The sequence below is a fragment of the Sceloporus occidentalis genome, unplaced genomic scaffold (genome assembly GCF_023333645.1).
Source record: "Sceloporus occidentalis isolate IW3139 unplaced genomic scaffold, rSceOcc1.0.p SCAF_5, whole genome shotgun sequence".
In the NCBI taxonomy this organism is placed as follows: Eukaryota; Metazoa; Chordata; class Lepidosauria; order Squamata; family Phrynosomatidae; genus Sceloporus; species Sceloporus occidentalis.
This window is the reverse complement of record NW_028316985.1, coordinates 179,713,171-179,740,170: the sequence shown is the minus strand read 5'-3', so window position 1 is coordinate 179,740,170 and position 27,000 is coordinate 179,713,171. Positions and strand designations below refer to the sequence as shown.

Genomic DNA, 27,000 nt, shown 5'->3' with positions numbered 1-27,000 from the left:
TTCCTTTCCTGGGATTATCAGAGAAGAAAAATGAAGGCCGTGATCAGCATCTTTCTACTGGTGTTAACATGCAGCCATGCTCTCGAGAGAGGTAAGGATTTTAAACCTTTACACATACACAATGTGTTGTTGCTATGTAAAAATCAAACAAAAAAGGCTTTGGCTAGACATCTATAACAAAAGAAAGGTGCTGACTTTCTTTTTTCAGAGGTAGTCCAGGCCTTCACAGTATAAACACAAATGAATAGATAAATACAATCGTCTGGTGATCCCTGTGTTTTAATCCTGACTAGAGATGCAAAAACTGAGCCATGGGGATAAAAAACTTTTTTCCCCCAGGTTTTCTTTTTAGAAAAAAAAAACTGGAAATTTTCAGGGAAGTTGGAGAATGCTATGTTAGTACCATTACAGATCAAAAGTCATTTTGTTACTTTGGAAACATAAAATACATTATGTCTAATTTGGTTTGGCAGGAAATTATCACATCTGGAATGTTAACAGTACAGTTTCTTCAGACAATATTTGCCAAATATAGGGCTACCCATGGATATCAAACTCTGTGGATGTTGTAGTTCCGTTAAATACAATTAAATGCAATGGTAAACTAGTGTCCTTTATATAAAATGGTAATATCAAGGTTGGATTTTTGGAATTTACCATATATACTTGACTATACGTTGGTCTCATGTACAACTCGAAGGCAATATGGGGACAAAATTATGGATTTTGATATGACCTGTAGATAAGTTGAGGGTAAAACCTAGGAGCATGTCACAAAGGATGTAAAAGAGGAAGCAAAGGAAAACAATGGCAAAGAACGCACAAAATTCCATCAGGTATAACTGTCTGTGTTCATACTAAAGGCTGGATTGGTGAGAAAATAGAGGACGGTCGGTGCTTCCAGGACAGATTATGCACTTGCCTTTCACCAGGGGATGGTTCCTTTTTTAATAAGAGTTAAAGTGCAATACTTACATGGATCCATGAAAAAGTCATTTCAATTTTTGTGGGGTCACTTTTTTGACTACAATTTCTAGTCTTATACATGAATATATACAGTATATATATTTAAAATATTTTCCAGTTGTGTATGGTGGAATCCATGGCTAAAGTATACGGAGGTGTCAAGTGTACTGACTATGAGATAGCCTGGACCTAAGCCATATAGGGCTTTATAGGTCATAATCAGCACTTTTGAATTATGCCCAGAAACAGAACAGCAGCTGGTGGAGCTGTCAGAGTGGTGATTTGACTTTCGACTACAGCTTCTATCATCCCTGACCTCTGACCCTACTGGCTAGGGGTGATGGGAACTATAACAAAAACACCTTGATGGATACCAATTTGCTCGAAAACTGCTTCCTATCTCCTTTCCACAAAAATCTGTCTTGTCTACTGGGAATACATTCAAGTACCTCGCCACCTGATGTTCCAGCTGATATAAAAACTCCCAGAACTTGTATCTCATTTACTGCAAAGATTAAGTCTACCTTCACTTCAGAGGCTTTCTTTGGAAGTCCAAAATGAGCTCTCTAGTCACCCGATAAACCCATTTTGCTGTGTTTGAAAAGTAGAAAATGTTCTCGCGCGCTCACTCACTCATTCACTTGCACTCCCATTAATCCCCAAAGTATTTCCCTGAGCCTAAAACACTACAAATTACATGGAAATTAGTGCTTCAGTTACTCTGGAGAGGCAGTTGCAGTGATGTTGTGTTTTATTAAAGCTCTAATTGGATTTTCTTGATGTGATAAATTGAAAGGCTCCCTGGCAAACCTGCAAAAATGATTCTGCAAATGGAGAAATGCATCTTGGGACACAGAGGTCATAGATAAAGAGAGCAGCAGACTTAAAACAGGACAAACCATGGTTTAAACCAAATGACTTTTTTAAAAAACTCCTAGATGTTTAATTGATTATTCTTAAAAAAAAAAAGTCTGGAACAATAGTGACTGAATTTAAACATTTTAACTTGAACCGTTTATTGGCAATTGTTCATAGTTAGACCAGTATCTAGTGTCGGTTGCTTCTTTTTAATCACTTTATTTTATAATACAAGAAATGCAATTCAGGAACAAATCCTTCAATTAACATATGTTCCACCAAAAAAAGACTTGCTTTAAAGGATCCCTTTTTTTAAGAATAAGTATTATTTAAGCTAGTGGCCATAGTACCTGAACTGCATTTTGCTATTTAGTTTTCTGATTTAGTCCTATATTGATGTAGTCCTATAGTCCTATATATAGGATACGAACTTCTCAATATAATTCCCAAAGCTTTATTGAAAATGTAGATCATATCAAAGCCTGTTAACATTGGACTGTTAATGTTAGAAAGCATTAAAACATGGTTGGCCAAGCTTTCTAATACATAAAACATAAAAACATAAAACTTTCTCTGACCATAAATAAATGAATGAAAATGAAATCAAATGAAATATATAAAGCAATGTTTCACAGCAATGATATAATTAGCAGGGATTTTTTCATTAAGACACTAATGCAAAAAAAAAAAAAAAAAAAAACCCTAACAAAAATGTGTTTTGGGGTTGTGGATTTTTTTAAAAAAAACCTAGCCACTGACTGATAAATGCTGGAAACAAACAACAGTTTGAATTTTTTGGAGAACTGGGAGTAGAATGCTTTAATAAAGTATTAAAAATAAAATGCAGGGTTAGAGACATGGCCCTCATTTAGAGCCTACAAATCAACCATTCCCAATCTGATGCCCTCCATGTGTGTTGGAGTACTGCTAACCCCATCATCCCCATATGGTTTATTTCGTTTGTATGTGGGGGTTTTTAATGTATTCATGTTTTTAATGTATATGTTGTGAGCTGTATATGTTGTTAAGCCGCTTTGATCAATGGAAAGGCGGTATAAAAATAAAATTTTATTATTATTATTATTATCCCCTGCCATCATGGGCAGTCCAGAACAACTGGAGGGCATCAGGTGAGAAATTCCATTGGGGGAGAGTGCTGTGATGTAAATCTTTGAAACAAATAAATAATAAAATATAGTTGTAAATCTAGAGAGGAATCGGTTTCATGGAGCTTCTGACACTGAGGAATTGGGGAAGGGGACTGGAAATACTTTTTAAAACAGCTGATCAAGTAGGCCTTGCTTTCAGACCCCTGTCTCCTTCTTTTGCTCAGCTGAAGACATCATCACAGACAGACCATTTGTTCTTTTAAAGCAGAGATGTCCAATGAGCAGCAACTTTTGGCTGAGAGCATAAGTGAAAACAGCATTCTCTAGCTGTTCTTGACCCTTTACAATGATGCTTTCTGTTCAAGGATTCCCCAATTCTGTTCAAGGATGGATGCAACACGACTCTGTAGCTTTTTTGTTGCAGCAGAAAAATAATCAACTTGTTTCAAAGGTTATGCTATGAGAGAGTTCTGTGGAGACCATGGACTGCCAAAAGAAGTCCATACTTTTAAAAACTTCAGTCTCAAAAGCAGAATTTGTTGTTGTTGCATGCCTTCACATTGTTTCTGGCTTCTGGAGATCCTAAGGCGAACCCATCATGTGGTTTCTTGGCAAGGTTTGTTCAGAGGAGGCTTGCCATTGCCTTTCCCTGCGGTTGAGAGCAAGTGTCTTGTCCAAGGACACCCAGTGGGTTTCTTGGCTGAGTAGGGTATTGACCCTGGTTTCCAAAGTCATCATCCAACACTCAAACAACTACCCCATGCTGGCTCTAAATATTAGTGATAAAAATATTTAGAACTTCCTAGAGATGACTAGAACACTTCTTCGAAAATGCAAGGATGTCTGTCGTCTTTTTCCCCCCTCCCTTTTTTCACTTAGCATGTTACGTGGCCATCCCAATGAGCACAACTCTCTGAGTCTTCAAGACCATTATGAATTTAGGAAACCAAATACCTTCAAATCATTTCCAATGTATAATGACCCTAAGACAAACTTATCATGGGCTTTTATTGGAAAGGTTTGTTCCGAGGAAGTTTGCCTTTGCCTCCCTCTGAGGCTGAGAGTGTGACTTGCTCAAGGACAATCAATGGGTTTCTGTGGCCTAGCAGGGGTTCAAATCCTGGTCTCCAGAATCATAGTTCAACACTCAACTAATACTCCAAAAACAAAATACTTGCCTGCCCTCCCCCCCTGCCCCGGATTGAGGTAAAGAGCAGGAGGCTACTGAACACTGTAATATAAACTGCAAATTCAGTCTTGATTTTGATTTAATCTTCTCACAAGGGACATGCTCCATGAAAGCTAATGTAAAGGTCGTCATCATGCTTCCAGCTTTCCCTTTGCTCTTAATCTGATGGCAGTGGCTTAGAAAGTCCAGCCAACACACTTCTGCAACTAAATCGATACCACTTTGTAGGATTAAGCTATTCATTAACAAGTCCTTTGGTACATATTGTGACTGCCTGCATCCCAACATTTTCTTGTGTGGTTTCACAATAGAGGTGGAGGGTGTTGTTTTATAGGAACTGCTCTGTTCTGTGTGAGATGAGCAAAGATCATTCTGAATTTATGGAACCAAATATTTCCCATTACAATAGTGCACAGCACAATATCACCCTCTTCTGGTCCATCCAGGCACAGCAAACTTTTGTCTGGGTGAAAAGATGCAAGGATCTCTTTTGCAAACATTCCCCCCTCATAGTATGCATTCTGTGTGCATTTCCCCTTTCAAAAACGTACATTAAAATGTGTATAGTAGAGAAAGCCCCCCCCCCAAATCCTGCAAAACCAACTACAAAATTCTGATATATTCAGATTTCATTCTATAAGTGTCCATCAATTTGCATATAGGCCTGAATTTGGTAAAAAAATTCAGACCTGATTATTTTCTCCTGGTTCAGAATCTGCAGTTTGACAAAAGAGTTTTTATTAATGGTTCAAAATGGCCAATGGATGGATGGTTTATGGGAAGCAAGATGTTTATTCTGGTTTCTTGTCAGAGAAGAAAAGAGAAGAGAATCAGAATCTGGGAGTGGTGACATGCCACACCATAAAGCTGGCATAAATGTGTGAGAAGGAACAATGGAAGCAGAGGCAGAGAGAGACAGAAAAATAATATATTAGACTATTCCAAATCAAAGGTGTTGGAAATATACAGGCAAAACTTTCGGTGGGTGAAGTTAAATCACCTTAAAATTTTATATGTTGTATTGAGAAGTTATAGGAGGAAAGGACTCTCAAACTGGATTGATCACATATTAGGTTTCACTCCAAATTGTCCATAGAATTACAGGGAAAAGGGAAAGCAATAAAAGTCAATCACAGAATCATAGAGGTGGAAGAGACCCCCAAGGGCCATCTAGACCAATCCCCTGCCATGCAGAATACCAATCAAAACACTCCCAGTGGAAGTTCTCGTTAATGACGGGTTAATGGTGGTTAATGACAAGATCAATGCAACAATCTGAAAACCTTTTGCGCCAACAGGGTTAAGGATGGGATAAGGACAGGGGAGCGATCCCATCCTTATCCCATTCCCCTGTGATAATCTCCTATGATTCTATAACCAAAATTATGTAGGGATTATTACTCTCTGCCATAATCAGTCCAGAATCTAGAGGAGGGAAATTTAAATGGAGCTCTTGTAGGCAGCTTCTTGAAAGACAGATACACATTTTTGGCTCCTTGATGACACTTTCTAGAACACTTGAGGGCAGTGGAACATTTTAGGGGATCAGTATAGACCTAAGGGCCACACTATTGTTGATGTCACATTCACACACAAGTTCCCTCTATGTGGAAAGTAAATGTATCAGGGTGATCGATTCTCTCCTAGACCTACCCTGAAGTGCTAGTTTTCTGTTTTTGAGCTATTTATTTTCAATATGATGGGATGTTTATGTTTTTAACATGTAGTCTTAGATGTTCGTGTAATGAATATACTCATACTTTTAAGAAAAGTCAGATTTGTGTATTTGTACTTGCAGGATGCATCAAATTAAACATTAGTTTTACCAGAATAAAAATGGAGACATGGCTTGAGGTTGATGTTGAAGCATCTGGTTTCTAGAATAATTAAGTATGCAATTGTAGCTTCAACCCCCCCCCCAAAAAAAATCAATCAAAGGAAATGAAGAAGGAGGAATCAAATAGATTCTGAACATTAAAAGTAGCTGCGTTTCATTGAAACTGAGCTTTTCTCTTTCTTTTTTCATAAAATTATATTCAAAAATGTACTCCTATTGTTTCTTTTTTTAAAAAAAATTTGAAATATGAAATTTCATTTTAATTAATTGCTATTCCTCCTTTCTGTGTTTTGTTTTGTTTTTAGGACGAGATTACTTCCAAGAGAAAATCTGTCAAGAATTCAACAGCTTGGGAAAAGATAAGTTCCGTAGCATGTACGTATATTGAATGCATGCCATGCTGATTCACAGACCCATGTTTAGTCTTGCTAGCATTCTGGACACCAAATGTGGACATCTGAGCAATGAAGGAGATGTTCTATCACTAACAGTTTCTGAGTAAGGTTTCAAAAATGCTAATTCTGGTTTCAAGAAAATGCCAATTCTGGGTAAGAGACAGATAAATCAGAGCCAGAGCAGAATCAGATGGATTAGGTGGGGGTACCGGAAGAATTCATTGTTTTGGATAGTCACAATCTGGCAGGCTAGGCTGTAGCCAACACCAAAAATAGTACATTGTTGACATGGCCTTCCAGAACCTAGAATTTACGTGTGTATGTTTTATTTTGTTTTTTAAACTGGATGAATTAGTAAAATGTCCGCTGTTGACAATAGTTAAGAGCAGAAACAAAGATGTCAATATTGCTGCTTGCAAAGCAGTGAAATGGCAAAACGTTAAGTTCAGAAATTCATCCTAAGAATCCTCACAGCCACATAAAAACACTGCCAAGGAGATCCCACACATGCAAGCAATTGTGTGGATCTACATCAACAAACCAGTTGCAGGAGTTTTCATCTCCAGGAGCAGGGAGAAGTATTTTGGTATAAATAAGGGATGGACAAAGTGCTACTGGCCTCATGTAGCACAGAGCATAGGCAGCCCTCTTTCATACCCGTCCTCCCCCATATCAATGAAATGCATGTTCCAGTTCCTAGAAGCTCCCAGGAGTTCACTCAGAATACAATTTTGGATAATTCATCCTGAAACAGCAGTGAAAATATGAAACAGTGGTGGCTGGTGGCTTCCATGTCAGGAGAGTGGTGAATGCACACTAGGTTTTATTACAGATGTGAAAAGAGCTCTCCAAAGGACTGAACCCTTCCCCTTAAAATTGGTTCAACACCTTGGAAAGTTCCTTTGGAATAAAACTGAGAGCAAATGCATTAAACTCCCAATGTGAAAGCCACTATTATCACTTAAATAAAATCTGCAGTAGACTACCATTCAACCCCTGTATCCATGGGATCGGTAACCACAGTTTCTCTTATCCTGGTTTGGAAAAAATATTTCTGGGCATCAGGAAGTCCTCTATAGTCAAATACCTCTAGGGATCCTGAGGTCCTCCAGCATGACTCTGTGGTCAACGTCTGCCACAGGTTGACCATAAAATTGTGCTTGACCTCCAGATGCCTAGAGGGATCACTTCTGTAGGCATCTGGAGGTTCTCCAACATGACCCTATGGTCAACCTCCAGCAGAAATATAGCATTCTTTTTAAAAAATTAGAAATAGCTTTTAGTATTTTCATCATAATCTTTGAGTTTAGAGTTAACTCCAAATCAAACTAGCCCCCAACTTCCACACTGAATGTTAATTTATTTATGATTATAGCCAGGAGACAATGTATCTCCCACAGATATAGGGCTTGGACTTTACTGGCTATTTTTGGTTTACTTTGAGAGCATCTCTGGGCCTGTCACAGCCCATGGCAAGTCCTGGAGGCAAAAATTAGCCCAAAGACCATTTGTCCACTGCTGATACATATAGGCATACCTCAGTCAATAAAGCCTCTAAAAATAAAGCTTCTTTTTAGGAATGCCTTTGGGCACATGTGTCTAGGGGATTAACACTGTAGGTTGCAAACAGTGGTTGATTGGTATCAAATATAGAATTTAGAGCAGACTAATTCTGCTGGTGGAGGGAGGGGAAAAGAGAACGGAACTGGGCATTGGGGCATTTATATGCACAATTAGGATTTAGGGTTAGGATAGATCACTTCTTTAGAACCAGTCTGGAGTCAGGACATTTCTATGTACAAGGTGCACATTTTCCGGGAAAAGTCAAAAAAGTTCAGCTTCTTTTTGCTCCAGTTTTTAGCTCTGGAGTGCAGCTTGGACATAGTTTCAACCCAGTTTCAAGGCATGAGTCATCTAAACACTGCACCTCAAAAGTGGGTGGAAACCAGTTTATTTGGATCATCTGTTTCAGGCCATAGTCCTCCAAGGAATATTTTCAAATCTGAAATTTTATTCCAAAATTTTTAGCCAAGAGAACTGAAAGGATCCTTGACATGAAATAGGAAAGATGTCACATTATTATCACACATTAAAAAATCAAATTTAAAGTTGAACCAAAGAAAAGAGAAGAGAATCAAACTGAAGAAAAGACAAGGAGTATGGTGCAAATTTAAATGAGCTAAAAGAACATAAATGTTTGTTCTTCTTTGTGGCCCAGTTCTCATCTCCTTTTGTCTGTTTCATTTTAGAAGTTGCACTGAATCTTCCATATTTTGGCAAGATTAAAATATATAAATGTGAATTATCAGGACAGAATTCTTTTTTCTGGAGGAGCATTATGTATCTTTCTGGTTTCTCTACAGATCAATTGTCTTGAACAGCAGAAAGTATTCCAGTGCTACGTATGAAGAAGTAATCAGCATTGTGAATGAGATTGTGGCACTTGCAGAAAAATGCTGTGTTGAAGGGGCTGACGCCGAGTGCTATACCACTGAGGTACATTCCTCAAGCTTCCTTCACTGCTATTGATACATCCAGCAACATCAATTTGTGGCTTCCATTTCATTGTGTCAATGAACCCACTGCTAGTTTTAGTCCATATACTAAATTAAATTTAACAGAGACAAATACAAAATTCTCCATTTAGGCTGCAAAAACCAAATGCACAGGCATTGGATGGGAAAGACTTAGCTTAGCAGCAGTACATGTGAAAAGGACCTTAGGATCATTGCAAATCATACTGTAAATTGGGCATGAGCCAGAAGTGTAATGCTGCAGCAAAGAAGGCAAATAATAATTTAGCCTGCATTAATAAAACCATAGGTTCCACATCAAGGAACATAATAATCAAACTATATTCTGTATTAGTCAGGCTTCACCATGTTCATTTCTGGGCACCTTGTTTTAAGACATCTTAAAATAAGACAAGTTGGAACAGGTTCAGAGAAGCGTAACAAGGATGATAAGAAACATGGAGAACAAAACATATGGAGAGAAACTGAGGAATTGGGCGTGTTCAGCCTGATGAAAAGAAAGTTGAGGGGTGACATGGCTGCATTCTTTAAATATCTCAAGGACTGTCACAGAGCAAAGGAGCAGGTTTGTTCTCTGCTGCCCAACAACAACAACAACAACAACAATAATAATAATACATTTTATTTGTATTTCCCTCCTCTCCTCTTGAGGTGGGATTACAGCAAAGAATAAAAACCACAATACAATACAAAATACAATATTATCTAAAAATACAGAGAGGCGCATTACAGACCGCCCAGAAGGGGTGGTCTGCCGCCGCCTTCATTTGCAGTGTGGAGGAGCCCCAGCTTCCAAACTGCAAGGCTCCTCCACACTGCAAATAAGAAGCGCGGATATGATGCACTCGCAGCATCATATGTGCTGTGTGACATGTGGACGCAGTGCGTCCGCAATGTAAAGATGGTGGCCCCCGTGTGGAACGGGCACCGCCATTTTGTACGGACTCGGTCCGTATTAAGGTTAGGGGCGTCCGGAAGTGACGCCCCTTTCCAATCCTAATACGGACCCAGTCCGTACTTTATGCCCATTTGTAATGGGCCTCAGTAAAACAACAGCAATATTACTACCAATCACTAAAAAGGCCAAATCGTCGTCAATTTTCCATGCTATCAAGTCAGAGTGGGAATGTTCCATAAAATCAGCTATAAAAGGTCAGGTGGATAAACCCACTGGAAGAGATCCATCTTAAGTGCCTTTTTAAAGGCTTCTAAAGGTGGTAATGAGATGGATCTCTTCTGGTAAGTTGTTCCATAATTTAGAGGCCGCATCTATAAATGCTTTATGGGAAGTTGTAGGTAGTCTAGTTTTTGTATGTTCCAATAGTTTCTTCCCTGATGTTCTAAGAGTGTAGGGCAGATTGTGTAGGGAGACGTGTTGCCTTAAGTAACTCGAGCCCAAGCCATGTAGGGCTTTAAAGGTAATAACCAACACTTTGTATTGTGCCCAGAAGCTGATCGGCAGCCAATGAAGAGATCTTAATATTGGAGTAATATATTCAGAGGTAGGGCCAGATCTAATGCTTTGAAGTTACCAGGAGGTAGATTTTGCTTGAACATTTGAAGAAAATTATTGACAGTAAGAGTGATTTGTCAATGGAACCAATTGTCCAGAGAGCTAGTGGGCCTCTTTCTCTCAGCATCTTCAAAAAGAAGCTAGGGAAGTTTGGACCTATGGTCTATGAGGTCACCTCAAACTTTGCAATTCTTTGTTTCTGTGATTTTATGAGTTATCAAAGGTACTGCACGCTATCAACAAAGTTCCAACAACTTTAATAATATCTCCTTTAAACAGAACAGATGACTCGTGCCAATGACATGATAGCCTGTACTATCAGTTTTCCTCAGCTTTGAGATAGTTGTGAGATTCTAGGTTCACTTATTTGAGAAACAAGTAAGATTTGCAGCAACATCATCCAAGGTACTCCATTCCAACTTTTCCTTTTCCTGTTGGAAGACAGAGTTGTGTGTGCCACACAACCTGCATTCCCTCTGCTTCTGAACCCAGAAAAAAATCCTTTTTGGACTACAGCACCCAGAACTCTTGAACCACCATGGCAGCCAGGAGGATTTGGGAAACTATAGTCCAAAAAAAGAAGTTTTCCAGGTTCTAATCTAATCCATAATACCAGTCCCATAATGACCAGCCAGCTTGAAACAAGGACTCTTTTTCAAGCTCTGGGAAGGTGTAATAAACCTTCAGTTGTGGATCACCATAGTTTTGTAAGCATTGGAGTACATTTCCATTGACAGTCCTGACAATGTCTGTACATGGGATCAGGAGGGTATGCCATTTTGTCCTTCACTATATGCAGCAAGATGTCTTGAACTAATTACAAGAAATTTGTAACTTCTCTGTCTCTCTCTTTCTCTCACTTCTGCCTTTTCTGTTCTGCCCATACCATCACTTCAGTCTTCAGCTCTCTCAGCCAAATCCTGTGGTCCAAATTCCCCTTTCCCTAAGCATGCGGACACAGCTAGATGTTGCACTGAGGAAGGCCTGTCTCGAAAGCTCTGCCTGGCAGCCTTGAAACATCCACCCAAGGAGTTCTTCACATATGCTGAACCATCTAATGATGAACTCTGTGAAGCCTTCAAGAAGGATCCCATAGAATTTGCAGAAAGGTGAGTGACAGAGATGCACCCAGGTGAACTGGGTCATATGAAGAAGATGCATATTTGAAAACCCAGGATTTCCTTGTCCTTTCAAGTGGTCCAATGTTTTTAACCGCCTAGTTATATCTGATTCTGTAAGAAACAAGAAAGTAAGAAGAGCCTTCTAAATCACACCAGACTTGTCTAATGTATAGCATGGAAATGTTACTTTCCTGTACTATGACTCACAGAATCTTCCAGACAGCATTGTTCTTCGCTACCATGCTGGTTGTGGAATTCTAGAAGTTGTAGCCCCCAAAAAAGTCTTTACCAAGCTCTGCTCTTTCCAGGCATCCAGAGCTATCTGGTTGGTTTCATAATGATGGAGCAATGAAAGTTCAAGATTAGGTCAAAAGTGTCAAAGAATTAGTCAAGGTGCTGAACGTATTTTGGGAAGTATAATTCAGAACCTCACATAACTTGTTTGAAGTTCAGGCTGAAACCCAGAACAAATTCACTGCCTCACTGAGATGGAAGCTGGCAGCCACCACAGCCACCATGAGCAACCACAGAACTATGCAAACTTCAGAAAGCAGGATATAGCATCCAATACAACCACTAGAGCATCCAGCAACTAGTATGAGAGATACTGGGAAAAATAGGTGCTCATAATGGCTAATAGCTATTAATAGCCTTAATCTCTATGAAATGTTGGAATCTCCATATAAAGCAACCCATAATGGTTTTGTTGCAGTCTTTTGAGAATGAATTCAACAGTCGGATGATACACCAGGTTAAAAATGTACATGCCAATTAATTAATGAACCTGTTTTGGATTTTAATCCATACTCTAAAGGAGCAGAACATATGTGAGCGACAGGATTCAGGACTTTGGATAGCTCCTTTAAAATTTTGAATAAAATCAAGTGCAGTTGCAGTTTTAATAATCCCTCCAACATGGAAACCCCCAGTCAAGAAAGGTTTGGAATCTCCCAACTGAGCTCTCGCTGGTATTATTAAGAGAAGGAGAAAATCTTCCTCATCTTTGGAGCCAACAAAGGCTCCAGTTTGTTCCAGACAGACAGGTACAGCAACAAACATTGCACAATGATTCCATCTTATTTCTTTCTTAATGATGTAGTGGGCTGTGTGTAAGTGTAGTAAAAGTAGATGGAAGGAGGAGTGGTGGAAAAGTCTTCTACTGCTGAACTGTGGCCTCACTATCCTTTTTATATTCTGCATTTCTTATATGCCATGAATGTTCCTTTTTCAAAAGCAGAGAAAGGCCATCACTTTTATTCTCCACATGTCTAGAAGCTTATGACTAGCTACTAGCTAGGCTAGACTGACTATGGTAAAACCCAGCAATGGAATTTGTATATTACAGTGACAATACTGGCCACCCTTTTTGCCTGCCACCTCTTTACGTTCTCTTTTGTGGCCCACCTTCCAGGTTTCTATATGAGTATTCCAGTGACCATAGCCATACTCCATTGCCATTGCTGCTGACTTCTACGACAACCTACTTGTCCATTGTTGGAACTTGCTGTGCCCATGCACAACCCGCAGTCTGCTTATTGAAAGAGGTCAGTGTTTTTTGTTCTGAACACAAAATTTGGTGGGCCTTCTCCATGAGATTTTCCCTGTAAACTGCATGAAATTGTCATTGGTATAATGACAGTCGTATCCCAGCAAGCAACTGTGCTGGCAGCCTCACTCTCATCCCCATATTGACCTTCCCTGTTGCATCTAGAATCTTAAAAGCCACCATTGCTATGCCCTCACTGCAGTGTGTGTGGGAGGGAGAGAAGTCCCTTATTTCTCATCAGAGATAAAGCCAGGAGATCCTTTGTTGAGGAACTTGATGGTGAACTTCCATAAACCCTTTCAGCCTGCTGGCTTGAGCTTTTCCCATACCACTTTGAATCTCTGATAAGTGAAATTCTTTTCTTGTATTTTGCAGAGGCTAGAAAGGAAATCTCTTCGGACACTTACACATCTATCCAACAAAGCATGCTCCCGCTATGCCTTGTTTGGGAAAGATAAAACAAAGCTCAGGTACAAAGCAAATCTTTATGTGTCGTGCATATTATGGCAGATCAGACCATTACATATTCACCCTTTGAATTTCAGGTAGATCATGTTTACGTTATGGTGAAAACACAAAATGTGCCTGGATTGGAATGATTAAAGCACAATCAATTGTTGTGGGATGATAAGTGGGTTTGCTGTCATTTCCAAGGGGACACTTTTCTGTTGCTATTCCTCAAGATATGACAGTGCAGAAAGGACCTAGTCAAAAGGAATATTCTGTTATGAAAATGTGGTGTGGCTGGCATTTCTCCCCATAAAGTTTGTACTTTAAAAAAAAGGTTGGCGAGAATTCTGCATACACTGCTTATGTAAAGTACCTAAATTGTGTAGTTCAGTAGTGTCTCTCAGCTCAGCCCCAACCTCAGAAATACTTTACTGGAATTTGGATGCATGGAGGAAGAGGTCCATTCTGCTGGCTATGTGGGCACAAGCAGATGCCATTTCCACTCTCCTCCCATCACACAGAGAAGCTACAACAAGGAAGTGTAACAGAGGTCCTACTTCTGATTGTCACAACCTTGCAGGCTGGCAGGAGTGGCATAGAAACATTATCTGTGCCGCAATTGCCAGCAGAACAGGACCCCTTCTCTGTATGTGGCTGATGCCCAGCAGTTGTCACAATTGTTACTGAAGGAACCAAGGATACAGATACACTACAAATATGTAACTCCAAGTTACTCATCCTTATGTCTGATACTGAATTCCAGCCATCGTTTAAAAAACAAGGCAGAAGCTTTGGTAGAAACATAATAGTCAACATCCTTTTGGTATCTTGCACATGCTTGAGAGTACAAAAGCCATTTTTATCCAATGCAGAATGTCTGCATTAAGTTCAAGTTTGTGTCCTAGATTATTGCTTGGGGCAGAGGTCATGACAATGGCTGGAATTCTGTTAGGGGAATCCACACAGATAAGTCTTCCTTACACATGTGGATGTGTTGATATTCTCTTCCACCCCTTACTGGGCCCAAAGTCCTCTCCTCTTTGAAAAGCTCCAGATGCTGCCTTACACAGTCATTCCATGCTTTATGGTGGTCAGATTGGATCACTGATTGTGTCCCCAATAACCTAACAAAAATGATGACATCAGCATTGTGATCCACTAGTGTCTGAGTGCTGCTGTGATCATTTTGCATTTGGTTACAGTGGTGTAGCCAGCTGCTTCTCTGGTCCTATCTTCTTACCAGAAAACATGGCATGGTTATGTGGGGAAGCTTCAGAGGTTTTACAGTATGTCGGGGGTATTTGACTCAGCATATCACAATACTGCATCAGGATATTTATACTACAAGGAGGGGATGTTGCACTGAAGCCAATTGCCATGGTGACAAATAGTAACAAAAATTGGTAAATTCTTTTTATGGCTCATTTTATTCTTCCACAATCACTAGGAGAGGGGTAAACATGTCGCCCTCCAGATATTGTTGTACTGCAACTCTCAGTAGTTCTAGCCAACATAGGCAAACTTGATGCATGATGGGAGTTGTAGCCCAGCAACATCTGATGAGCCACATGTTGCCAACATCTGCACTAGGAAATGCTTAGAAAGACTAGACAGGTTGCTTTAGTGTAGCAAAGACAGTCTAAAATATTCCTTATTTTATGTGCTACATCTAGCTATTTCATAACATTTACCCAGAGAAGTCCAAATGCTTCCTTTGAAGATATCTTATCACTAGCTGAAGATTCTGCTGAAGTGCTTTCCAAGTGCTGTGATTCTTTGGAAGAGGACTGCATCCAGAAGGGAGTGAGTGTTCAAGAACAAAATGAGTTTCCATTTTGGTGGCTATTGTTATATTCAGCTAAAATAGATTAACAGCATATGACTTGTCAATAATGGCTTGGCTCTCTTACACCCAAATTCCAGCACTGTCAAGGTTGTGAGTTGTAGGTCTTGGTGGACTCCATCTATTTGGAGAAGGCTCTAACCTGCTTATCTCACGGAAATTACCATGTTGTCAATGCAGAATAATTTTGATATGGAGGAACTCAAATAGGTGAATCCCCCAAACTGGCTCCAGCATGGTACAATCCAGCAAGAGCTGCACCATAAAATTCTACTGATTGTGCCCACAACTATGTGTTGTTGTTGTTTGCACCTTTAAGTCATGTCTGACTTATGGTGACCCTAAGTAGAAGCTATAATTGTTTTTTGGGGGGCTGAGGGTGTGTGACTCGACCCAGTGACTCGATGGCCAAACAGGGAATAAGATCCTAATCTTCAGAGTCATCTTAATCTCCAGTGCTCTCACCACTACACCATGCTGGCTCTGAACTATGCATACACACCTGGAAATAGGTCTCATTTATTTTGATCAGAAGGACATCTCAGTCCTAAAGAAATAAGTGTAGAATTTCATCCAACTAACTCTGAAAAGGAATGTTGATAGGTTTACATATAAGTATCAAGAGTGGCATATGTTTTACTAGTCCTCTAATGATCTGATATGATATTTCAAAAAGAATTTCCTTATTCTCCACCTACCCACCCATCATCTTAGTAAACTTCATGTAGAAAGGAATATTGAACAGTTCACTGCCGTTTAGGCTCTTCTTTTGCTCATTATCCTGTCTTTGTCAACCTGGGATCCACTAGATGTCTTGGACAATAATCCTTATTGTTGGTAGAAAGAAGTTGGTAGCATGAACTTTCATAGATTTGAGCCTACATAGGCTCAAGCTTATGAAAGCTCATGCTACCTATGTCTTTCTTTCAGTTAGTCTCAAAGGTGCTACAAGATCCCTTTGCATACTGATTTTCCAGACTAACATGGCTATGTCTTTAAATTCAACCCTTATCATTGTTGCATGTGTGCTTGTGTATCCCCAGAAACTCTGGGCACCATAGGCCTGCATAGAACAATAGTCTAAAACATTAACATATCTTACATTGCTTCAGCACAGTGTAAATATCCACCATTAGATTTATGTTATACTTACATTACGTAACCCCTGTTTTGAATAATAACACAGCATATGTTGATAAATCGTTAATGTGCATGGCTGGTATATCATAACACACAAAGGACAAACATTCTGTAAACATGAAAATACTGTCATATGTACAGAGGTTCTGTATGCTGAACTCCACTTATGCTGCTGTCAGCTGGATACAACCATTGCACATTATCCACAAACTTTACTCCACCTGCATGTAGCAGCTTACACTTGCATATGTCGCATAGATGATACCAGCCATAGTATTATAAGAAGCTGCCTTAAACTGGTTGAGGCCCTTTGGTCAACCAAGCCCAGTATTTTCAGCATTGACTGGTAGCAGCCCTCTGAGCCTTCAGGCAAGACACTTTTTTTTTTTCAGATACAGGTAAAGCAAATGTATTACCACTTGGCTATGGACTCACTGTCCTTCTTTATTCTTTATGAGCAGAGTACTATCTACATCCCTAGCCAAAAAGCATGAAAAAGTCATCACTTTTATGCCCTCGATGACTGTTGAATGGAGATTGTAGCATAGTGCTGCAGGGAACTAAGAAATATGATGTAGGAGAAAGCCAGTGTGGTGTAGTAGTTTGAGTGATAAACTAGGGCTCTGGACAACCAGGGTTCAAATCCCTGCTCAGCCATGGAAATCCAATAGGTGACCTTGGACAAGTTACACTCTCTCAGCCCCAGACAAAGGCAATGGGCAAAACTCTGAATATATATGAAAAACTCTGAACACATATTGTCAAGAAAACCCCATGATGGGTGCACCTTGGGATAGTCATAAGTCCAGCTGAAGGCACACAACCACAGCAAAAGGTTTTCTAAAGAAATTATTTTCTTTAGAATGGTTTCATTCTGCCCTCCCCTAGTAAGTACACTCTTGCTGCATATGTGCACTGGTAATGCATAATAAAAATGTCATAACTTTGTAAGTGTAGGTGTGAAGTCGCCATTGGTGCAGACATTGTTCTCCATGCACACTTCTGTTTGGTTCACTTTCCTTTTGAAATCATTGACTGCCTTTTCTTTTGACCTAGGTTCTGGCACACACAGCCAAAATCTGTGAAAAACTTCCAGCTAGGGATGAAAGAGTTGAACATTGTTGCTCTGAAGTAAATGGCTTGAGGAAATATTTATGCATCTATTCGCTTCCTTGGGCCAAACCTGTTGATCTTCCCCATTATGTACCATCAAGTGAAGAAGTCCTCTGTGGTGAAGGGCTAGAGAGAGCACACTATGAGTAAGTGGACCAAAGAGCACTCTATTTTCTTCCTACCTTGGAGACGGGATGGCATTTATTGAAGTGTGTTCTTATTAAAGATTGTAAGTCATTATCAGTAAGCAGTTATTAAAGGATTTTAAATCCTGCTTCACGATAAGCATAGACAGGACAACCTTCTTACTCCCCTGTTCTTTAGTCATCTTTCCTGTAACAGTGCTTGGAAGAATTACTTTTTAGGTGACAACTTCCAAAATTGCCCCCCCCCCCCTCCAAGCATGACCACTTGCTGATGATTGGCTAGGGATTCTGGGAGTTGTGATCCAGAAACAAACTTTTCCAAGCTCTGGATGGGAATTCATCTAAGACCCTAAGTAACTGTGGCCAGAATTCACTATGCTGTGAAGGGATGACCTAAAGTTAGCACACTTAAACAAGCTGTCATATTAAAAAGCCTTGGAATGCTAAAGAATATTTTTTTAAAAAGTTTAAAATACAGCACAGACACTCCATTAAAAAGACATTGTTAAGTGTCTGTTTGGATAGCAATGTCTTTGCCTACTGGCAAAATGACAGCAGCAAATGGCCAGCCTAGCCTCCCATGGAAGTGAATTCCACAGCCTGAGAGGAGCTACCAAGAAGGGTCTCTCCCATATCCTCACCAAATGGACCTATGATGGTGGCAAGAGCATTCTCACAAGGATCTTAATATTCTGGCAGATTCATATCATGAGATATACTCTTTCAGATAGAATCACAGAATTATAGAGTTGGAAGAGACAACAAGGGACTTCCAGTCTAACCCCCTGCCATGCAGAAATACACAATCAAAGCACTCCTGACCCGTAACAGATGTTTAAAGGCCTCCAGAGAAGGAGACTCCACTGCACTCAGAGGCAGCATATTCCACTGTCAAACAGCTCTTACCATCAGGATGTTCTTCCTAATGTTTAGGTGGAAACTCTTGTTCCTGTAGTTTGAATCCATTGCTCCATGTCAGCAGAAAACAAGCTTGCTCCATCCTCAATATTAAGCTGATGCAAAAGGCAAAAGGTTGTGGAACACTTTCTTTCTATTACAGCTATATATATTACATGACTCGGACTTTTCCACGTGCTCCAGAAGCTATTCACACTGCCTTGTATGATGCTGGCCAAAAGGTAGTGAATGCCTGCTGCAGTGCCCCAGATGTCCATGCTTGTTTTAATCAGAAGGTAAAATACAACGTTTTGAGCATTCTCCTGTAGTAGATTCATGGAGTTGGAAGGCATACTAAAGGCCATCTAGTTCAACTCCAACCAGTGTAGAAATCCATAGGTGAAAGACCTCTGCACACACATTGGCTAATATCTATCATGAGTGTTGTGTAACATAAATCACTGCTTGGGCAATCCTCCACTATGTCATGCAGCCCTTGAACTGAATGGCAGAGTTGCACAACTGAACCCATGTGACCAGTGTATGGCTGGATGTACAACCAAATTGGGAAGACTCTTGAAACACCTCTGTCCAGCCATTACAAATAGGATTCAAAATAAAAGCAGGAGGAAGGAGGAGCACATGGCTCCATACATACTCATGAACTTTCCCATTTCAACGCCTTCCATATGTGGAGGATAACTTTCTGAATTGAGGATCCCCATTAAGAGCACAGGGAGAAACTCAACAGAAGGTAGAACTTTCCCCTTTGAAAAAACATTGAGGCAATGAAAATGGTGATGGCTTGGAGCTTGCCTCTTCCCATTTTTGTTGTTTACCATAAACCCTATTCAGTAAAGATGTAAAGAGAATGGGGATTCAGAGTCATCTAATGCGAGAAACCTAACTGGGGGCAAAGCTGAGCTGGAACCAAATGCTGACCATTGCTTTAGCAAAGAGTATGAAAAACTGAAAAGCCACTTCCAGGATGCTCCAGTCAGCATCCCAAGTGGGCTAGGGGATTCTGGGAGTTTTAGTTCAAAAAGATAACAGAATCATAAGGTTGGAAGGCACCACAACAGTCATGTAGTCCAACTCCATTCCATGCATGAAAAAACACTCCCAAGAGATGGCCTTTGAACTTCCTTTAGAGACCTCCAAAGAAGAGCACTGTGTCACTCTGAAAGGCAGTCCATTCCACTGTTGAACAACTCTTACTGACAAGAGGTTCTTCAAATAGTAGTAGAATTCAAAGATATACTTGTGCTAGTCTGTAAAATCAGTACGTAAAGATATCTTGTAGTACCTTTGAGACTAACTGAAAGAAAGAAGTTGGCATGAAAGCTCATGCTGCCAACTTCTTTCTTTCAGCTAGACTGAAAGGTGCTACAATGTCTCTTTATATAGTGATCTCTTCAAATATTTTATCACATCAACTCTCTGTCTCTTAGTGTTATCATGTCACCTCATAAATCTCCTCTTCTCCAAGCTAACCATAACCAGGTTCCTAAGTTGTTCCTCCAAAGGGGCTTGGTTTTCAGATCTTTTCCCATCTTGACCTGATGTTTCTGGGCACAGTTCAGATTATCAACATCCTGCTTGAATTGTGACACCCAAAACTGGATACAACAATGTTCTAGGTATACCAGATTAAGTCCATCCAAAGCTGAATAGAATGGTGCTATTTCTTCCCTTAATTTTGGACACTATAGTCCTGCTGATGCAGCCTAGTGATGGCCTTTGCAAGTGTGGGATGTGGTCTATCATACAGTGAAGTCTCAATTTCTTTTTCTTTTTTGTTTTACATACAAAGGTCTTTTGTTCATGTAACATTGTAGTTTTCTTTCTTCCCTTCAGAGACCTGAGGCAATAAGTGAACTAATTCAATTGCTTTCCAAAGGGAATCAGCTCTGTGATGCTTATACAGATCATCCATTCCTAGATTTCAAGAAGAGGTGAACTTTTTATTTTCTCAGTTTCATTGTGTTTCTCCAAATGCACCTACATTTTCATCTCACCATTGCTTTACATCCAGCTTTGAGATTTAGTTTTTCTCACTCTGTTTTGTCTGCATTTGATACATACTTTTTCGAAAAAGGTTTTTTTCCCCCTGATGGCTCTTAATGTGAACACATTTTGTGCACCTTTTTCCTACTAACGAAAGCACATTTGTCTGATTTTTTTGTGTGAAAGATATTTATACAGTACATGGATTCATTTGCATTTCAGTCTAACAAGAAAAAGATTGTAATTCTAACAGTTTTCTCCATATAAAAGGAAAGTGAAAGCTTTTCATGATATGCTGCAGACCACAGATTGCACTGTTGTTGTCATGTGCCTTCAAGCTATTATTGATTTATGGCAATCCCTAAGGCAAACCCATCTGTGGGCAGGACGTTAACTCCCTGAGACATGGTTTCCACACATGTGCAACTGTTCAAACCTCAGGCCCAAAAGAAACACACTATTCGTTCTCGAATGTTCCAAACTTTACTTTAACTGCCACTATTACAACTTCCACCACCCCTTGTTTGTCCCTGTCTTCGGTTGCGCCACCAAAGATACTTCGAGTGTTCACAGTCTCTCTCTTTCAATTGTTTTTCTGGTTGTTGGTTGCCACCTCCGGCTGGCTCCCCACCATACACTTCTCCAAATGCTCCAGCTCGGCTTTTTCCTTTAGCTCTGGTCTGGGCCGCCGTTCCCACTGGTCACGGCGGGGGTCCCACCATTTGCCCTCCAGGGTCTCCTTTGACTGTCTCTGCCAGTCCCCTTCATTGGGATATCTAACGTCTCCCTCTCTTCTGGGGTCGAGTAAAACCACCTCTACATGGGGTCCTACCCTTAATAAACTATGTTTCCCTTGCAGGGTCACTGGGCAGCCTACCCATCCTGGGCTCCTGGTGACTCCACTCTTTTCTACCGCGACCACCTCCGCATGCCCCAGTCTTCCGCGTTCGCCGCCCCTCCTCTCATCCATCTGCCTCTCACCTTTTATACTCCACCCTTTGGGTAGACCCCTCCTTTCTCTCCACTCCTCTGGGTCCTCTTGTCCCTCCTTTTCCTGCTCTGCCCAACCAACCCGCACTTCCTCCTCCCCTGTCTGGCTATACCATCACAGCATTTTCTTGGCACAATTTGTTCTTGCCCTTCCTCTTAGGCTGAGAGAGTGTGACTTGGCCAAGGTCACCTAGTGGATTTCCATGGCCGAGTGGGGATTTGAACCCTGGTCTCCCATTGCTGTAGGCCAACTCTCAAACCGAACTGGCTCTCATTTGAAACCTGGTGGATGAAAATTTATTTCCCCTTTTAGAGAGTAATATGTTGTAGACAAGGTCATGCCATATACATAAAGTTTTTTCCTCTTCATGTGGGCAAAAATGAAGCCCCCCATGACCATTTTTCTGGCTCAGGTAGGCTTGCCATATCCCGCCTGGGGGCGGGACTTTCCCGGTTTGGGGCGGGGCCGCACGGTCACGGCCCGGTTTGGCCCCTGCTCCCGGGCGAGATATAGCAAGCTGAGGGAGGCTTTCCCTTGCCGCTTGGGCCCAGGCTTGCAGGGAAAGCCTCCCTGAAGGGGAGGAGTCCCTCTCCGCCTGGGCTCCGCTCCCGCCAAGGGCGGGGCCCAGGCCCAGAGGGAAAGCCTCCCTGAAAGGGAGGAGGCCCTCTCCGCTTGGGCTCCGCCCCCGCCGAGGGCGGGGCCCAGGCCTGCAGGGAAAGCCTCCCTGAAGGGGAGGAGTCCCTCTCTGCCTGAGTTCCGCCCCCGCCGAGGGCGGGGCCCAGGCCCAAAGGGAAAGCCTCCCTGAAGGGGAGGAGTCCTTCTCCGCTTGGGCTCCGCCCCCGCCGAGGGCGGGGCCCAGGCCCAGAGGGAAAGCCTCCCTCCCTGAAGGGGATGAGTCCCTCTCCGCCTGGGCTCCGCCCCTGCCAAGGGCGGGGCCCAGGCCCACAGGGAAAGCCTTCCTGAAAGGGAGGAGGCCTTCTCTGCTTGGGCTCCACCCCTGCCGAGGGCGGGGCCCAGGCCCATAGGGAAAGCCTCCCTGAAAGGGAGTAGTCCCTCTCCGCTTGGGCTCCGCCCCTGACGAGGGCGGGACCCAGGCCCACAGGGAAAGCCTCCCTTAAAGGGAGGAGGCCTTCTCCGCTTGGGCTCCGCCCCCGCTGAGGGCGGGGCCCAGGCCTGCAGGGAAAGCCTCCCTGAAGGGGAGGAGGCCCTCTACGCTTGGGCCCTGCCCCCACCGAGGGCGGGGCCCAGGCCCATAGGGAAAGCCTCCCTGAAGGGGATGAGTCCCTCCCCGCCTGGGCTCCGCCCCCACCGAGGGCGGGGCCCAGGCCGAGAGGGAAAGCCTCGGAGGCTCCTATTCAAATGTAGGACACAAAAAAAATGTGTCCTACATTTGAACATTTTGTCCTACATTTGTCCCGGTTTGGAGGTCCTGATGAATGGCAACCCTAGCAGGGTCCCAGAAAGATTCCACGTACATGCTCCAAAATGCCCCAAACCAATCTCTATGGAATATAGAGGGCGTTTCCATGTCCGGAGCCACCCTTGACTGCTCCACCCCAGAAATAAAATGAAACTTAGGACTTTTTTTGCCTCAAAATGGCTCACAACTATGGGACTAGGAAGGTCAAAAAATACCCTCATGTCCCATAGTGTGTGTTTGGAAGTGTGTGTGTGTATGTGTAATTGCAGGAGCAGATGCAACCCTCAAGGATCTCCAGGAAGGCTAATGTGCCCCCTTGATCTTCCACAGTTGCCCACTTCAGTGTAACACCAAGTTGTTTGAGGCACTATAAAAATAAGAAATCTGACATTATTATCACCATGTTTGTACCCTATCTGTCAAGGTTTAACCTAACAACTCCAGCTCTCAAGGTTTAACCCAATAATTTAATAGCCTATAAATGGTTGTATTTATCATAATATGGTGTGTTGAGGTGGCTAAAAATGTACACTGTAATTGGGAAGTGCCTCTGAGTTCTTCAGCTCCTGTCCTCTTACTCTGCAGAATAGACTACTTTGGGAATTTTATTACCATTTAAAACAGGAGTGGGCAACTTCCAGATATTGTTGGATTTCAGTTCCCATCATCCCTCTCATCTTTGGCTGTCCTAGCAAATGCTGATGGGATTTGCAGTGCAATAACACCTGGAGGGGAACCTCTTACCCACCCTTTAAAAATTCAGATATTCCCCTACCTAAATTATTAGTTTTGTGTATTTTGTGGTAGATGGAAATGTTCTCTGATTGATTGATTGATTGATTGATTGATTGATTGATTGATTGAGTGTATATTGTACCCTTATCCCAAAATGGGATTCAGTCTGGTATTTTATTTCTTCACCTCTGTGTGAGATTCCATAAGGGCTCCCCCCCCCCCCTCCGGTCACATTTGAGTTGGTCAGTTGATGAACATGCTGAACGGGGGATTCTGGGAGTTGTAGTCCCAAAAGTGAGTGAAAGCTTTGGCATGTTTTCACACAAAAGTAATACCACTCTATTTACTGCAGGCTAAGAGAGGATTTTATCAAGATGTTTCCCACTGCTACTGAAGATACCATTTCCACAATGATTGAGCAGAGGGCCACTTTCGCCTCCACCTGTTGCCTTTTGAATGCACCTCCATTATATTGCGGATTGAAGGTAAATGTCATCCATCTTACCTGGTGTGGTTTTTTAAGTGTTAATAAAGAATGGGATTGTCTCACAGTGAGATGCAACTGAGGAATAATGATAGGACTTGCAGTGGAGTGTTTAAATTGAAAGATTGTTGATCACGTTGCTTTGTGCTGAAAAACTAGAGAGAAAGGAGTTGTCCTTGGCTCGAGTATCCAAGGTAATTTTCCTGAGGATGCAGGCAGAAGAAATAAAGAAAGGAATGTTATGAGAACAGAGAAGGAAAAGCATTGTCTTGCTATTGTGACAAATCAGGAGGTAGCCCACCAAAGATCTGAAATGGTGTTTGCCTACTTTTGAGAGCCAGTGTGGTGCAGTGGTTTGAGTGCTGGGTTCTGAGTCTGGGGATCAGGGTTCGCTTTTCAGCTCAGCTGTGAATCCACTGGGTGACCTTGGGGAAGTCATATGCTCTCAGCCTCAAGGGAAGGCAATTCCAAACCACCATTGAGCAAATCTTGCCAAGAAAGGTTCACCATAGAGTCATCTTAATTTATATGTTTGTGTGTGAAAGCCAAAAAATTATGAAATCGCCATTCAGTGTTTGCTCTTATTTTTAGGTAAAAACTGAAGTTGCACAGACATGTACTGCTGACCTATGTATGGAGAACTAATTGTGGGAAGATGCTCGAGAAATGCTTGTTAGAAGCTCAGGTAAGTGAGAAATCACAAAGTGTGTGTCTTTGTCTGTGCACAGACTATTAAGTCTTAATTTGAGTTTTTCTGAATCCCACTAGTATTTTCTTGCCATTCTTCCTTAGTATCGGGTTGCAAGCTTGTGTCCAGACTCCTGCTAGCATCTCACACATGCATACATCCCCTTACAAAAGTGTTTGGACATCTTTTTCTGATGTGAAATGCCTGTATTCAGTTCAACAGTGCAGAAGCTCATGTGGTGGTATATGCATCATGCATGGATGAACATGTGCATTTGTTTGGTGTCTTATTTAAGTTGTACAATCAATGTTCAATGCCACATGTTGAGATTTGCCCTGTGGAAAGCTAACTCCCCTCCCAATCAGATTTCTACATGTTTAACCTGTAATGCCATGCAGAGGGTGACAGCATTCTTTCCTACATGTTTGCACATCCCAGGGATAAGGACTGCATGTTAACTGGCTAATTCTCATTGCTTGTCAGTCAAAAGATTCATTCACATTGCTTTAACATTTTACATTTTTGGAACAAGTCATTTACTTATTAGATTTTAAGAAAATATTTTTGTCTTGTTCTAATATATTGCAGGATCTCAGGGCAGCACAGTAGTTAAAGTTAATATAAGCATATTAAAATAATTTAAAACCATAAAACCCTACCTTTGAGTCTCTGCAAGTGTCATTTTCTCAAGCCTAAGTAACAATTTATCCACACACTGACATCCTGTTAGTAGCATACACATGTGTAAGTTTCCCTTATATCTGCATATGTCCCTCTTTGGACACTACAGAATTTGGTGTTTCCTTCCTCACTTCACAGCACCCAACACACACACACACACACACTGACTTACAGGCCTTGTGGACAGCAGCTAGGACTGAAGAAGCATCTGGCTATGTCCCTGTTACCTGGCACAAAATGATTATAGCAGCACTGAGGCTTGCAGAGGACTCTGGAAGATCTCAGCACTGATATAACCATTTTGCACATGGTGGTTCATCAGTTAAGATAATAAATAATTAATAATAATAATTTGTTTTATTTATATACCGCTATTCCAAAGATCATAGCGGTGAACAGCAAGTAAGCTAATTAGCAAGTAAGCTAATTTGCCCCCAACAGTCTGGGTACTCATTTTAGCGACCTCGGAAGGATGCAAGCCTGAGTCGAGCTTGGGCCCTTTTGCTGGTCTTGAACTCGCAACCTTGTGGTTTTTGAGTAAATGGCTGCAGTACAGGCAGATGTTAACTCTGCTGATCACAAAGTTGGCAGATTGGCAGTGTAAGACCCAAGCACCATGAGACGGGGTGAGCTCTGTCACTAGTCCCAGCTTCTGCCAACCTAGCAGTTCAAAAGCATGTAAAAGTGCAAGTACAGAAATAGATACCACTTCAGTGGGAAGGTAATAGTGTTACATGCACCTCTCCATTCAGTCATGCTGCCCATATGACCACAGAGTTGTCTCTGATGATGCTGGCTCCGTCAGCTTAGTAACGAAGATGAGCATTGCCCCTACAGTCGGACACAACTTGATAATCATGTCAAAGGGGAAACCTTTACCTTTTTTCCAGGGGTATAGCTGGCTGCTTCTCCAATCATGCTGTTTCAACCTGTAGATGGCAATGTTACACTATCTTGGAAATACATGAGGCACATGAACCCTTTGGTCAAAATCCCATAATTATTTCCTACTAGAGTTAGATTCATTATATCAGTGGAATTTATCTCACCATACAGCAATGGTTCCAATATGTATCCTCTAATTCAGACTAAACAATAGGCCTTTGATTATGTCATGCACATCTCCTGTGCAAGTGTATCCTATTCATTTTTCTTATTGGTGTATCTCTTGCCTATGATCATTGTAATTAATGTTCTTTGTCATTTTTTCTAGATGCAACATGAAAAGCTTTAAGGGACAGAACACCTGTCTGTGGCTTTTACCACGCCTGTGGTACCATTGCTGCCTTCCAACATATGTATTACCTTTTGAAGTCATAATAAAGGCTCTATTCTTA

General features: G+C 41.5%; 1 protein-coding gene across 1 annotated transcript; it reads left to right on the top strand.

Annotated features, from left to right (window-relative positions):
• On the top strand, positions 1-27,000 carry GC (GC vitamin D binding protein). The gene is made up of 13 exons (XM_089526332.1): positions 1-91; positions 6,265-6,334; positions 8,718-8,850; positions 11,299-11,510; positions 12,934-13,066; positions 13,444-13,538; positions 15,192-15,321; positions 17,558-17,760; positions 18,821-18,953; positions 20,515-20,612; positions 24,163-24,295; positions 24,886-24,979; positions 26,877-27,000. Exons 1-12 carry the CDS (start codon positions 31-33, stop codon positions 24,937-24,939), a joined length of 1,455 nt encoding a protein of 484 aa, XP_089382458.1. The 5' UTR covers positions 1-30; the 3' UTR covers positions 24,940-24,979; positions 26,877-27,000.

What these genes read in the sequence shown, in the direction of transcription:
- GC (XM_089526332.1), top strand. Translation starts at nt 31, where the DNA reads ATGAAGGCCGTGATCAGCATCTTTCTACTGGTGTTAACATGCAGCCAT. An exon ending in CCGAGTGCTATACCACTGAG is followed by an intron (nt 8,851 to 11,298) that starts GTACATTCCTCA and finishes CCATCACTTCAG; the next exon opens with TCTTCAGCTCTCTCAGCCAA. An exon ending in AGGACTGCATCCAGAAGGGA is followed by an intron (nt 15,322 to 17,557) that starts GTGAGTGTTCAA and finishes CTTTTGACCTAG; the next exon opens with GTTCTGGCACACACAGCCAA.